At 31.2% G+C, this 14,351-nt stretch overlaps 1 protein-coding gene across 2 annotated transcripts in view; it reads left to right on the top strand.

Annotated features, from left to right (window-relative positions):
* Positions 1 to 535: 535 nt before the first annotated feature.
* The window catches only part of LOC127706426 (uncharacterized), a 29,308-nt gene continuing 15,492 nt past the window's right edge, over positions 536 to 14,351 (top strand). The window contains exons 1-4 of one of the 2 annotated variants that reach the window (XM_052211055.1): positions 536 to 1,400; positions 5,716 to 5,802; positions 10,922 to 11,176; positions 12,220 to 12,768. In XM_052211055.1, the coding sequence (XP_052067015.1) occupies positions 965 to 1,400; positions 5,716 to 5,802; positions 10,922 to 11,176; positions 12,220 to 12,768 (1,327 nt within the window). In that variant the 5' untranslated portion in view covers positions 536 to 964. Of the gene's footprint in view, positions 1,401 to 5,715; positions 5,803 to 10,707; positions 11,177 to 12,219; positions 12,769 to 14,351 lie in introns of those variants that run through there. The other variant, XM_052211056.1, reaches the window with a different exon arrangement.

Here is a 14,351-nt window from a genome sequence, read left to right as displayed (position 1 = left end):
AACACTGAACAACAATGACTCCATAGAAAAACCCAGAGGTATTCAGTTTGAAAAGCAAAACATATTACATAAAGAGATTATATTATTTATCCTTATATTACATAAGAAATGATATTATTATTAAACAAAAGGCAACTCTTTTAGAAGGAACTTCGCCTTTTTGTCTTTATCTTGATGTATTGTTTGTCTTTTTAGTAATTAGTGAAGCAATAAGTTGCCTGTTTTCAGATGGGTTCCATTTGTCATAAATCGTGATAGCTATTAGGAAAATACAATAAGAAAACAAATAACACATAATTATTAAATGAACTATAAGTCTAATGCATTAAAATATTTAGAAATTCCTATAGGTCAATTTTCTGTTTGCCTATTTGGCGAGGGAATGGCGAATGGACGTTAAGTCTAACATAATAGTATTAAAAATAGTATATAACACATTGCAGTATTGCTGCACAAATGTTACATATATATTTATGCAATTGTATATATCGAAATGTTTTTGTGAAAATTGAAAGAAACATTAAGTAAGAGATGCAATCATTGCAATATATAGTGTCATTTGTATTCTTACAATTATAAAGTTTACGGATATTAAGCAATCACTGGACATTGCAAATAATTTGCAGAAAAACTTTAAAGGTTTTTTTTTTATAGCTATGTTGTTAACAAAAATAACTTTTGACTCTAGCATCACGAATGAGTCTTATGTAAACGAAATTCGCATGTGGTATACCAAAATATACCGGCATTTATGATGACCTTTTTTTTTAAAACATTTACGACATTTAATTTCATAACAAAATTATTTATGCTGAAAATCTATCTACTTTCTACCGTAATCGGAGACAATTTGTATGTGTGTTACAAGAGCAAACCAGGTTTTCAGTTATTTACTACTGATTAACTTACTGCTTCCAAAGTTCAAGGGTATAATGTAGTTTGGATTTTCGCTTGTCAGTAGCGAATGCAAGAAATAATTTCTAGATTATTTAATCTATGCATCTTTTTACTTCATACAACTTGCACGCTTCTGTTAGTGGTGATGATTTATTATTCAATGAGGAGATTCGTATTATCGTTCAATAAAGGCTACATTTTGTTTTCAGCAAGACACATTTTGCGGCCATTTGTTGTAGAAAAGATTCTTCCTGCAATTAAAAAGGATTGGGTAGCATTTGCTGTCAACATTGGATATAATAAAAATACCTTAAAACTAGCAAAACATACACGAGTGATCAATCCATTTTGGCAAGTCCTGAGGTATTGGACAGAAACAGTGGAAAAATCGATGGCAGATCCTTCAAAGATACTATACAAATGTCTTAGTAAAGTCAATAAAAGTCTGAGGAGAGACCTGTTGGAATTGATTATACGTGATTCAGAAAAATTCAACATACAAGGTATTGTAGATTGCTTGCAAAAATATACTAAAAGATATTACCAAATATGATTATTCACTTAATACATAAACGAGATATGTTCTTAAATTAGTTCCTACAAAACATTTACACTAACATGTTTGTGTAACCAATGAAATCATTCTATAGATGTGTAATTTTGAAAAATGTTCTTTTGTGTTAGTCAAAGAATCTTAATGACCTTTAAGGATGTACACCTCTGAGGAGTAAAAAAGTTCTAGAATTAAAATTTTTTTCTTGACCTGATTTTTGGGTTTATATGCCTGTAAGAAAGTAATTGATGAAGAAAAAATCATATGGTGGTGCTCTTCATTTTTTGCTACGGCCATTTGAAAGTACCCCATGTTTAATGATTTTCCCGTTTTTTGGGCTATTATCATGAAAATAAAAACATGATAAACTTTTTTTCATACTTTCACAAAAGATGAAGTGGACCAATCTGAATAAATTTAACTTAAAGAAACTATAGGTTGGTGTTAATATTAAAAAAGTTTTATAAAATTTTGTTGCTTTTTCATGTCAAATTGACCATGCTGTCAATTTTGCAAATTTGGAATTTTTCTCTTTTTTTTTAGAACAAAAAGCATATTATTTCAACTTCTTTGTTATAAATGATTGCAAAAAAAACATATCTAAGAATTTTAACGGAAAAATTTCATATGGGATGTACATATTTTTGGTAAAATCATTTTTTTTGTACTCCTCGCCCATTTTCACAACATTTTGGCTGATGACACTGACCGGATTGGTTATAAAATTTGAACATTTTATTTCTCAATAACTGCTTATTGTAAGTACGCATTTTTTTCACAGGGTTAAGTTTGATTATAATATTATTTAAATTCATAAATATTTTCCACTTGTATCACATGTTTTAGAAATAAACACGAACGAGATTTCAACGAGACTGAAACATCAGAAGAATACATTCTTAATGATAATTTTTCTTATGTGTGTTATGTAAAAGTTTGGTAATTTTATTTGCACCATTTGAATGCCGAAGTTTGCTAATGTCTTTTTTCATCAGTGTGTATATTTTGGAATTTTGTCTTACACATTTGCATTAGTGCTTCAAATAATTATATTAAATACAAAAAATATAAACTGCCAAAATAGCCTTATTTTGAGATCTTGTCATTATTATTTAGATATAAGCAAGAGATTTAGCCAAAAGATATGTGGATACAAATTTTATTTCACAAAGATGTTTATGTGTGAAAAATGTTTTCTTGGGTCAAGCTCCTTAACATATATTTGGTCTATAAAATGTTCTTGAAATATCCCTTTGATGTCAAATACGTTGAGTTCAACATGTTTATGACGTCATGGAGACACCATAAGTGACCTTTCGCACTAAAGTTTCCAGAATGAAGCAACTTGTTTATTTATCAATAAAGTTAACATAATTTTGAAAGTCTACAGTTTTAGCAATTAAAGGGTAAAACATTGCTCTTACCTCCTCCTTTATACACTAGTACATGAATTTTAGCCTTAAATGATCTCTTTGATCTTAATTTCATCTGAAAACTCTGAACAATAGTATATTTAGTCATGTTCAGGTATTTCAGTAAATTTTCAGACTGATCCACTGCGGTCAATTCAGTTGTGTTCAGACAATTGCAGTCAGTTCAGAACTGTTTTTAGCTTTTCTGACAATTCAGTTTGATGTTGATGTGTACAGGTAAATCATATAAATACTGAATAATCTAAAAGTAGTCTGAGCAGATCTTAATTATCTGCAAGCGAGTTGTCTGAACAGTACTGAATTTACCGCAGTGGTTAAATGAAATTTACTGAAAGACTGATAATGATTGAATAATTTAATGTTAAGTCTTTTTAGAGCTGTTCAGATCGAAATGACCGTTTCAGATGAAAATTGGTTTACTAGGAATAATAATGCATCTGACTGGTCGCGAATTCTTAAATTAAAAACAAACAACATGATATTGATACCTTCAAATAAAAAGATAAGCCAAAATGTGCAAAGGAAACAACTTTTCATAATATAGTAACTTACCTTTTTTTTTATCAGTATCCAAATTTCCAAAATCATGTTTAATAATAAATCCAAATATTCATCCAAAATAGTAAAAAACAAACATATATTTCACCACCAGGTCCATCACAGTTCACTCATTTCGACTTCATCAGTGCAAATTGCGTAAAGAAAAGAACCGATAACGGGTATAAGGATAATTTCCCTAAACGTATACATAGCTCATGAATAAAAAAGTAAAATCACAAAAATACTGAACTCCGAGGAAAATTCAATCGGAAAGTCCCTAATCAAATGGCAAAATCAAATGACAAAACACATCAAACGAATGGACAACAACTGTCATATTCCTGACTTGGTACAGGCATTTTCAAATGTAGAAAATGGTGGATTGAACCTGGTTTTATAGCGCTAAACCTCTCACTTGTACGACAGTTGCATCAAATTTAATAATATTGATAATGATGCGTGAACAAAACAAACAGACACAATAGGTAAAAATGTCACAAATAATGGTAAGAAGTCTAATTCGGTAAGTCACATTCGGGAAAAGGGAACGGGATTGCAGTTACGACATAAGGAACATATCTAATATCATCTATATAACAGATATTCCATAACGGTCAACCAACTTGTGATGGCGTCCGTAAAATTTACGAAGTGATGATTTCAGCTTCCCAATGCTTCACTATTGGGAAGCTGAAATCATCTCTTTTGTCGTAAAGTTTTGTTTTCAACCGACCCTCATAGTCAATTTCTAGATATAAATCCTAATCAAGTGGCAAAGTCAAGAGCTCAAACACATCAAACGAAGGGATTACAACTGTCATATTCCTGACTTGGTACAGGCATTTCCTATGTAGAAAATGGAGGATTGAACCTGGTTTTATAGCGCTAAACCTCTCACTTGTACGACAGTCTCATCAAATTCCATTATGTTTACAACGATGCGTGAACAAAACAGACATGATAAATAAAATAGTCAAAATATGGGTACAGCAGTCATCACTGTGTTACAATATCAAAACAAACAATCATTTACAAAAAAGCACAAAAGCATCTATCAAATTAAAAACCACATTCATTGCTTCGCGTGTCTGACGTCAGAAAATGTAAACGTCACATAAGAAGAAATTTTGTCGTTCAATGTTTATTCAAAACAATTTAATAATTTCACATGGGGAATGTTGGTATACAGGGTTAAAAAATCAAAAGTTATGTGGTCAGCAAATTTCAATACAGGAATGCAACTTACCAATAAGGATTTTCATTAATGTGATCATTGTACAAAATGTATTTAGTGGAGTTAACACAGAAAAAGTATAATTTATAAAGGAAATTTGTCTATTTTATGTTAGATAAGAAAAAAACGTTCGGTGACACAATTTTTTTTTTCGATATTATGAACGAATTTTATGAGAGCTATCTTCTCAAATTATATTTCAAAATTCTATGATTTAGTTTATCTTCTAATCACATTATGATGCGTTTCCTCAGTATGCTCCATACAAAATGTGTCATTTTTTACATTACCTGCAGCTTGAAATCAAGCTCGATGACCTACCATGTTTATTATATTATTAAACATATCATAATATATACAACATATTGCCTGAGTATGAAAATATTATATCTTTTTTTTTATACTTCCTTACCACAATAAGGTGTCATATTTTGCTGTAAATTTTTCATTAATGAGGTAGCCACAAAAGCACAAAAATAGTTACCGTGGAAAGATTATTTCACAAATTATATATGATTCGAATACCGAACCCATTCAAATGCTGTCTAATAGAACTTTGAATAGATGATTAATCAAACACAATAAACCTCACACTCTTCAAAACTTCCAGCTCTTGGGAGAAAAAATTGGAGTGACTCATCTTCTCATTTGCTGGTGTCTACCAACAAAAACGAAATGTGACTTTCTGTTTATGCATTTTCATTCGAAAACAAACATTTTCCGTTTTTTGTGCACATGCTCAAGTCCTAAAAATAAGTTACTTTTATAAAAATGTGTGTTGAAGGTAGTTTTTTTTTTGTGAATGATTTATTCAAATTTTAATAAAAAGGGTTGTAAAATATGCAATGGAAAATATTTTGATCTTTCCATAACAATATTAAATGATGTAAATGATACTATTTGTTAAAATGGTATTTTTTGTTAAAGTGATATATTTGTAAATAGTTACAGAATAATTACTTCATCAATCATACATTTTCCTTCAATTATTAAACTGTGCTTGACATCATTTATTGGTCAAAAGTATACATTACATATTTTGTTTTATTCTTTTGTAGAAATAAAGGAACATTTGAAGGATAAAGAAATTATCGATTTTGAACAATTTAGATTAAATCTTACAAAGTTTCAATTTGCAGAAGATGGTAAGACCTGAACATTTTAAAGTTGTGTAACAAAAAAGAAGGCTCGATGAGGCCTTAAATGGCCCCTATTGACACCTATTTCTAGCTGAAATTAATGTAGTCATACTTAAAACAGCAACTAAGTAGGAACTATACAATTTTTAGAAAATTTACGTATTAACGTTCTTTCATGGCGTCACAAATAGCACACATATTTATTTTCACGAAAATTAAAGAAAACAGGTTATTTCCATTGGTATATTGGACTGGAAATATAGGGCGCATGCGTCAATGAGAACTTTTTTTAAAAATTGTTTATTGTGACATCTTACATATCTGATGTGAATATTTAGTTATAAAATCCTGCGTTCTATGTTTCCTATGCCTAAATTTGACAAAATCTCTACTTTTGGTCTATTTTGGGTTTTTGACTTTATAAGAAAAGCTACACTTTAAAATTTATAGACGGACAATTGTAAAAAGGTTTATTATAAATCATGTCAGTACCAAAGTTCTGACTACTGAGCTGATGATACCCTCGGGGACTAATAGTCCACCAGTAGAGGTATCGACCCAATGCTGTAAAATATGAAAACAACACTTATAAATTTCATGCTTCCGAAGCGCTTTTCTCGATTTACACTTGTTTTTAAATATTCTGAAAAATATCGCTGTTTTTGCAAATATTTTTATAATTATGAAAATTCTGTGTCATGGTTTGCTTAAGTAATGTCATGGCCCATGTTCGACATGGTTCAGCTCTGTAATTCATTCATGTATATCATACATATGAAATATAACTAGTTAGATAAATGAATAAATAAACAAACATGATACAATAATTTAATTAATTTTAGCCAACAGCGTTATTGAAAATACATGTATAATATGACGACAAGGATAACAGATTCAATGATATGGTTTTCACTTGGAAAATGTCAAAGTCTATCAAATAAAATTCCATATAGATATATTACAAATTTGCATTTCAGACTGGATTTCTGTTGTCAATATTATAAGTTGAAAATGTATCTTTCGGTTAAACAAACAAAACAACCTACCAAGATGACACTATTAAAATAAGATAAGTTGATATGATTGACAATGATACAACTATCCACCAGATACAAGTTACGGGGTCGAATTTTCAAAACCAATACAATTTAGTAACTATCAAAGTTTCCGACATGACAAACTGTAAAATACAATGTAGTTCAATCGGGGAAAACAACGGCAAGATTAGTTACGTATCACAGCATCATCACATCATATATCATATTATGATAACTATACAAACTTTGATATGCCAAGGAGATATTAGATATTCATAGAAGTTCGTTCAGAAGAAACCTTCGTCAAATACTGTTATTTAGCAAATGACGGTTTAAAAGAACAAAGCATTTATTCATGTTACTTTTAGATGCTGTCCGTCGGGAGTCTCAGCTCTGTCGTTTACCGACATAACCAAATATTTTGGCATATCGGATTCCTATCATTACACCGAAAAATGTAAGCTTCACGAGAGGTCTTGGATATCAGAACTGAAATGAAAAATTGCAGAGCCTTTGATTTTGACATGGATTAAATGCTGCTATATCAAACAAAGCAAGTCTGTCTTCTTTACCAAAAGGTCTTCCAAAACGAATAAACCTTGAATAAAAAAGGACTCCTAAGATCTCTATATATAGATACTATTTATATGCCTAATTCTACATAGATCTAATAAACTGAACATGGGTAGATTTAGGTCTTGACATATTGTATAGATTGTATGTGTCCATTGTTGAAGACTATTGACTTCTAGAAGTCTTTTTGTTGGTTTTGTCGTCTAGTTGCAGTGTAGTAAAAATTCAACCGCACATTACTCTTTTGCTCAAATTCAGAAAATCTATAGAAATTCATGAAATTGTATATTTTTAATGGGGAATAGTAGACTCAGTCGTAACTATTTTTGTTCTCAACCCTTTTCTAATTTCAAAAGAAAACGTATGCATATATAAATAAAAACACACACACAAAAATGATCCATCGTAATAATGGCATAAAGCTGTCTGCCGTGTTTAGTTTTGTGTGTATTTTTTTATATTCGTGTGTGTATTTTGTTTTCTCTCGCCTAGCTGGTTTGATATACAGATTTATTTGATTCATTTTTCGAATGACCTCCATCCAAAAAAAAAAAAAAAAAAAAAAAAACAAAATCAAATAAAAAAAAGAAACAAAACAGAAGGGACTTATTTGCCACTAGAAACTTATATGACGATGGGTACGGACTGTGACCGTTAAATTTATCAAAAATACTGCATCTAGTCGCGCTTTGGTTTGTTTTCAACAAACCATACCGAGGTCTCGATGGAGATATTTCTCATAGGATTCCAGGTAAAACAAAAACTTATCGGGCAATACCGTTTGACTACTAATCTCGCTCATCTATACACCCATGATATCATTTGTAAATATCATTCGGAGATTATTTAAGCCGAAAAAGAGTTCCTTCAAATGGCAGCACAAACGAGTTCTGCACAAGGCCTGTATCAATTATATTATGCATAGCTAGTATGTGTCTTTGGATAAGAACTATCATTAAGATTTTTCATGTAGGGTTCACCAATTAAACCCATTTAATTGGTTAGAAAAAAGGCTTCTTTTTTATTAGCCATTTGGTACATTGTGTACTTGGGGTTTTATTAACGACGCATTCGAACACACTATCAATGTTTTCGTGAAGCTAATATATATCAGTTTTTATTTACACCATAACAATGAGATCAATACCATGACAAAATTTGGAACACATAACCAAATCATGTCAATATCTTAACCAAACCATGTCAATTTTCAATATCATGCTTTACGTGCATTAATTTTCAACAACCACAATTTAGATGTTGAAAGAATGATGTAAAACAATAAATCAAACATCTTATTTACTTTGTCCATGCTTATTTGAAGAGAACTAAGGCAATCGTTCGGAGGAGTGCCCTAACCAAACCATGACCGACTGGACCAAATCAGTACAAAATAACTGTACGAAACGCTCCTCGATATGACGACGTTATTATCCATGTAATTACTGTTGCCTAGATATAGCATGATATACGTGTTGGGTTAGTAGCTAATTGTTGATGTCGTACGGTGACCCCTAATTGTTCCTATTTTAATTTAAAAGTCTTTAGTGGATTTTTGTCTCATTGGAAAGCAACATCTCATTTTGTTGTACTGAATTAAAAATGCTTTGATTACTAGTATTCACATTGTTTATATGGAATTTATCATGTTACTTGAGTTATTTCATTTTAACATTTTCATTTTGAAACAAAAAAACAAAAAGAAGTGTCACTATTTACAACTTGGTCTGTTACAATTTCAATCTGCTCAAACAAATAGATCTGTACAATCCTTTTCCTTCGAAAATTTGCATGACCGATGGTTTACGAATTTGGTGATGTCTTACGGTAAGATAAAAGTCAATTACCAATCCGTTATTGCTACATGCCTAATCACTTGATATAACCCATTAACCTATTTTATAGAAGTAACATAAAGGGTGTAACATGTTGCAAGAGTCTGCCTAACTCTTACGGAGCTACTGAGAACACCTCTTTTTTTTTTTTTTTTGGTGGGGCTCGTGTCGCCTAGTCTTCATTTTTCTATGTTGAGTTTTACAGATTGTCAGTTTGTTTTCGATTTATGAGTTTGAATATCCCTTTCAGATCTTCTGCCTCTTCTCTGATAGGGCAACGGTTCTTTTGCTCATTTGCATATAAACAGCATAGTCATGCATTACTTGTAAGTGGTGATTTTTAATGTTTTTTAAGGGATAATTATCGATTCCGACTAAATGTTTGAACAGAAAACTTTAAATCGAATGATTGTAATGTGTCTTACATGAGTGACTTCATCAATCAGCAAACTATACTAGATCAAAGGGTTACAAGGAAAGATCATTCGAGATTACTATCTAGAAAGTATTACTAAATGAGGTTCTCTTAAATGCTGGAAGGCCAATGTACTTCCAAAAAAGCAAGATCGTCATAGCTAAGTTAATTGGATTAAAACTCAGTATTCTATATTAATAATGGTAGTTATGCTAATGATAATAGTCCGTTGAACTTCATTAAATGCTTCAGAATGTTAAGCTAAGAAAACATTTGTAATGATACATATGCTTAAACAGTCTTATCAAGACACTCGTTGCTAGTTATTTAAAAGACCAAAAGCCCACAAATAATGTAAGGCAAACAAATTCTAATTCAGTAACGGCTGACAGACGATGGTAATATGATCATCATATTGAGGATTATAAGGAGTTGTCTCTTCTTGGGCTAATTTATTTTTTGTGAAGCAATAGGTATTGTTTTATAAAGGAGAAAGCATACATGATACGTGTCTTGAAATAACAAAACAAAAGCGTAATTCTAGAATCCATTTAGAATTATTCAATTTATGATGATTTAGCCTGGCCACTTAGTGCAAAAATGTGATTGTGATGTCACTGTGATGTTAAAAATATTTCAAAGAAATTTACTTAATTCATAGACTTATTTATAAATATTTAGATATGGGATTTTTGAAAATTAGGTATTTTCCCCCAAAAAGTGTTCAGTTCTATCTTTATTAATGTCTCTTATCTGGTAAACAAAGATGTCATCCTTTATAATAGATATATAGATATAGACAGAGTAACAAATTATAGATAAAGTGGGAAATTTCTAGTAGATAGATGCATTTATGTAGGTTGGTGCTTTGCTTTGCCCAACATTTATTTCTTTATTGTATATTTTCTATTTCTATTAAAGTACAAGCAACTTTCTAAATCGATTCGTTTTCTTAATTGACTACATACTCCATTATAGCAAAGAGAATGATACCATAAATGAATATATATTTAACCTAGCTCACATTTAAACTCGCTTCCATGAACAAGTCAAGGAAAATCAAATAGTCTAGTGCCTATCCATTTTAAACAGAATAGTATAAACCTTTTTAAATCTTATTTTAAGTGAATAGAATTAACAATTCCATTAGTTGTACTTAGCTTTTTCAATAGTTATGTCGTTACCGTATCCTTTTTTTAGACATTTACAAACAATTTTGGAAAACGTTCACATATCCAATTGCTAATGCTGCGTATATATCACAGATCAAATACCATTGACTATTTGGAAGATGGGAAAAGCAGCAGAAAAACAGTACAGAGAAGTTCTACAAAGTGGTGTTGAAAATAGATATATGATACGTTTACCGGTCGTGGGACCATTTGGTGTTGGAAAAACGTGTCTAACCAGAAAATTATTGAGAAAAAAAATATCAGATGTAACAAGCACGAATGGTATAGACATCATGACTCAAAAATGTAAAGTATGTTTAACAGATGATACTTGGATTTTTTCCCAAGGTAAGCAATTTACCTGATGTAATTGTTCACTACACTTCACAGTATGTTATTTCGGCTACATTCTTAACTAGAATTTCTATATCTCGCAATGTATATAATAATATCCGAATTGGCCTAGGGATTTTTTTGGTCGGAATATGTCTTTTTTATTTCTATATTCACTTTTATTTGAAAACAAAACGTGTATACTTTTATATGAATTTATTATATATATCAATATATTCAATTTCGAAGTCTGATTTGCAAGTGCAATTATTGTAGACGACAAGCGCGTCTGTTTTATAACATTGTAAGCCTGATATCTTCAAAGGGCCAAAGCCCCTGCTGCTAGACGTTGCGTCCATGTGGAGATCATCAGCCTAGTAGTTAGCGTTCTTGTGCTAGCATAAAGATATAATTAATAAGGCATTTTTCGGTAAATTGACTGTTAATTAAACGTTTAAATTATCCAAAACAAATAAAATATCATCTATCCTAGTCATAAATTGCATCAGCCCGATTTTTCACGTCATTTTACAATATTGGTTTGCAATGCTCTATAATTTAGAAATTGAGTTTGTCTTGAAACTGTTTTGATTCGAGCGCCACTGATGAGTCGTATGCAGACGAAACCCGAGTCTGACATATTTAGTTTTAAACCTGTTATGTTTGATGAGCTTTCCCATAACATTTTTACTTATTATGTTGTTTGATTCCTACATTGTTGTCAATATAATGGAGTTTTTTTATGCGACTTAAATACAAGTGAAAGGTTAACTAGCTATAAAACTAGGTTTTATTCACCATTTTCTAAACAAGGAAATGCCTGTACCATGTCAGGAATATGACAGTTATGTTCTGTTCGTTTGATGTGTTTGAGCTTTTGATTTTGCCATTTGACAAGGGACTTTCCGTTTTGAACTTTCCTCCAAGTCTGTTTTTGTTATTTTACTTTTTTCCATAAATGTTCGGAAATTAACAAACTGAATGTCATTGTAATTTAACAGTAATCATTCTTTTCCTAACTCTCTAATACGCTAAATAAAGTTGATTACCTTTTATAGATATTCGTTTTGATGCAAACCAAGGAAGAAAATCAAGATTAATAAAGAACCTAATGATCCCTCCTCCGAAAGGAAACAAAAACTCAAATACAAAATCAAAGCTGACACATATACCAGACCATTATGTATCAGTAAAAGAAGATAAGATCACCAATTCCAATGATCAAAGAGATCAAATTACTAAAATATCTCCAGAGGTAGAGATGACTGAGAATGAAGATAGAAAAAAACATGAAGACACAGAAAAAAGGGACTCTGACCTGCAAGATAATGTTGTAGACCCTGCTGAGGTAAAAGAGGTTGATTTATTTGCTGACCTGAAAGGTTGGTCCGAATCTGAAGCGTCATTAGACGACTTTGCTGAAGTGGCACTTTTAGATTTTGCTGGTCAATACGAATTCTACGCAACTCACCAAACCTTTTTAAATAAACATGCAATTTATTTGTTGGTTATTGATGTTAGTAAGAACATAAAAGGATTGATGACATCTGAAGATGTAGACGAGAACCTCCCGAATTTGAGCGAGATTCCATTTGAAGACATTGGAGGTAAATCTTTATCAGCATTTAATAAAAATCCCCGTAAACCTATGATAATAACTGTCTGTATATACCCGGCTTTAAATGAAGTTGATATACTGTTTTACCTCTGCCCGTTGGTGTGACCATCTATACCTAATACCGTGATTAACTTCCTCTTTGCCTAAAACTTATATCTTTATTATGTCACCCATATATATGTATGTTTGTCAAGTTTCCCTTAGTCATACCTTTACGCGGTTATAATTATTGAGCAATATCTTGTTTTATGGTTTCTTCAAGAGATGTTCTGTAGTTGTCAATTATTGCTGTTCATCATCAATCGAAAGCAGAAGTTGGCTTAAATGATTTCTGTGCGTACAGTTTAAAAAACGTTTGGCTACATGCGAACCTAAATTGTGTCATAGATCAGAATTATTCGTTCAGTGTATGTTTACTTTTATTTGTTAACATGTCTTTTGATTGAGTTAGGCCATTTCAATTGATATTTAATAGTGTGTCTTTCTATGTTGTGATCTTATACAATTATTTCAGGTTAAGGTGACGGTTTGCGCCTGTCAAAACATTTAAACCCGCTGCATTTGTTTGCACCTGACCTAAGTCAGGAACCTGTTGTTCAGTGGTTGTCGTTTTTTGAAGTGGTTCATAAATGTTTCTCGTTTCTCGTTTTTTTTTATAGATTAGACCGTTGTTTTTCCTGTTTGAATGGTTTTACACTCGTCATTTTGGGGCCCTTTATAGCTTGCTGTTCGGTGTGAGCCAAGGCTCCGTTTTAAAGACCGTACTTTGATCTATAATGGTTTACATTTTTACAAATTGTGACTTGGATGGAGAGTTGTCTCATTGGCACTCATACCACATCTTCTTTAATCTATCTACAGAAGGCAATTTTATCACATCCATGGAGAAAAATATAAATTTGATGTATGTCTTGCAACAAAACTTTTTTTTACGTTGCGTTTCCCTTACTGTTACCTTTTTTAATAAAATGTCAAACATAATTTGAAGAAATGCATTGAGATTTAAAGTGTATACTAAGAATATACGATATCACATCGATTTATATGCTGGATAGTCAGATCATATAAACTTCATACATATCCTTTTTTATTTTATAAGCTCTTCATTGGATATTATTTTTCAACATATTAAGGCATAACAAAAATCATTTAGGATACATTACTTGTCAAAATAAGCATCCGGCCAAGTAAATTTGGAACCGTTTATATTATAAGATCTAAGGGATTTAATGTTGATCATTGCGTTTTGATTAATTCATCTATTTCTTTTATACACCAGGGGACTATATCATTTACTCTTCCGTATTTCTTTTGGAATTGACCATGCATTACTATCTGCCGATCTTCATTCCTTTCTGGGTAATTTCCTTTTTGTTTTTATTTCTGTCTTTGTTTTTCACCATTGGCGTTGAACATCTTTACACCCATGGCCAGCATCCTATTAAATCCAGTATATTGTAATATCACCAGTTTAACATCTATCATCGTGATAAGTTATGTCATCATGGAATATTTTCACAGCTAACTTTGTTAGTAACGTCCATAGGGACCGCGGCTTACAGATTTGTACTA

This window comes from Mytilus californianus, unplaced genomic scaffold (assembly GCF_021869535.1).
Source record: "Mytilus californianus isolate M0D057914Y unplaced genomic scaffold, xbMytCali1.0.p SCAF_6, whole genome shotgun sequence".
NCBI classification, from domain to species: Eukaryota; Metazoa; Mollusca; class Bivalvia; order Mytilida; family Mytilidae; genus Mytilus; species Mytilus californianus.
The sequence above is the reverse complement of the archived record's forward strand: the minus strand, read 5'-3'. Positions and strand labels throughout refer to the sequence as shown.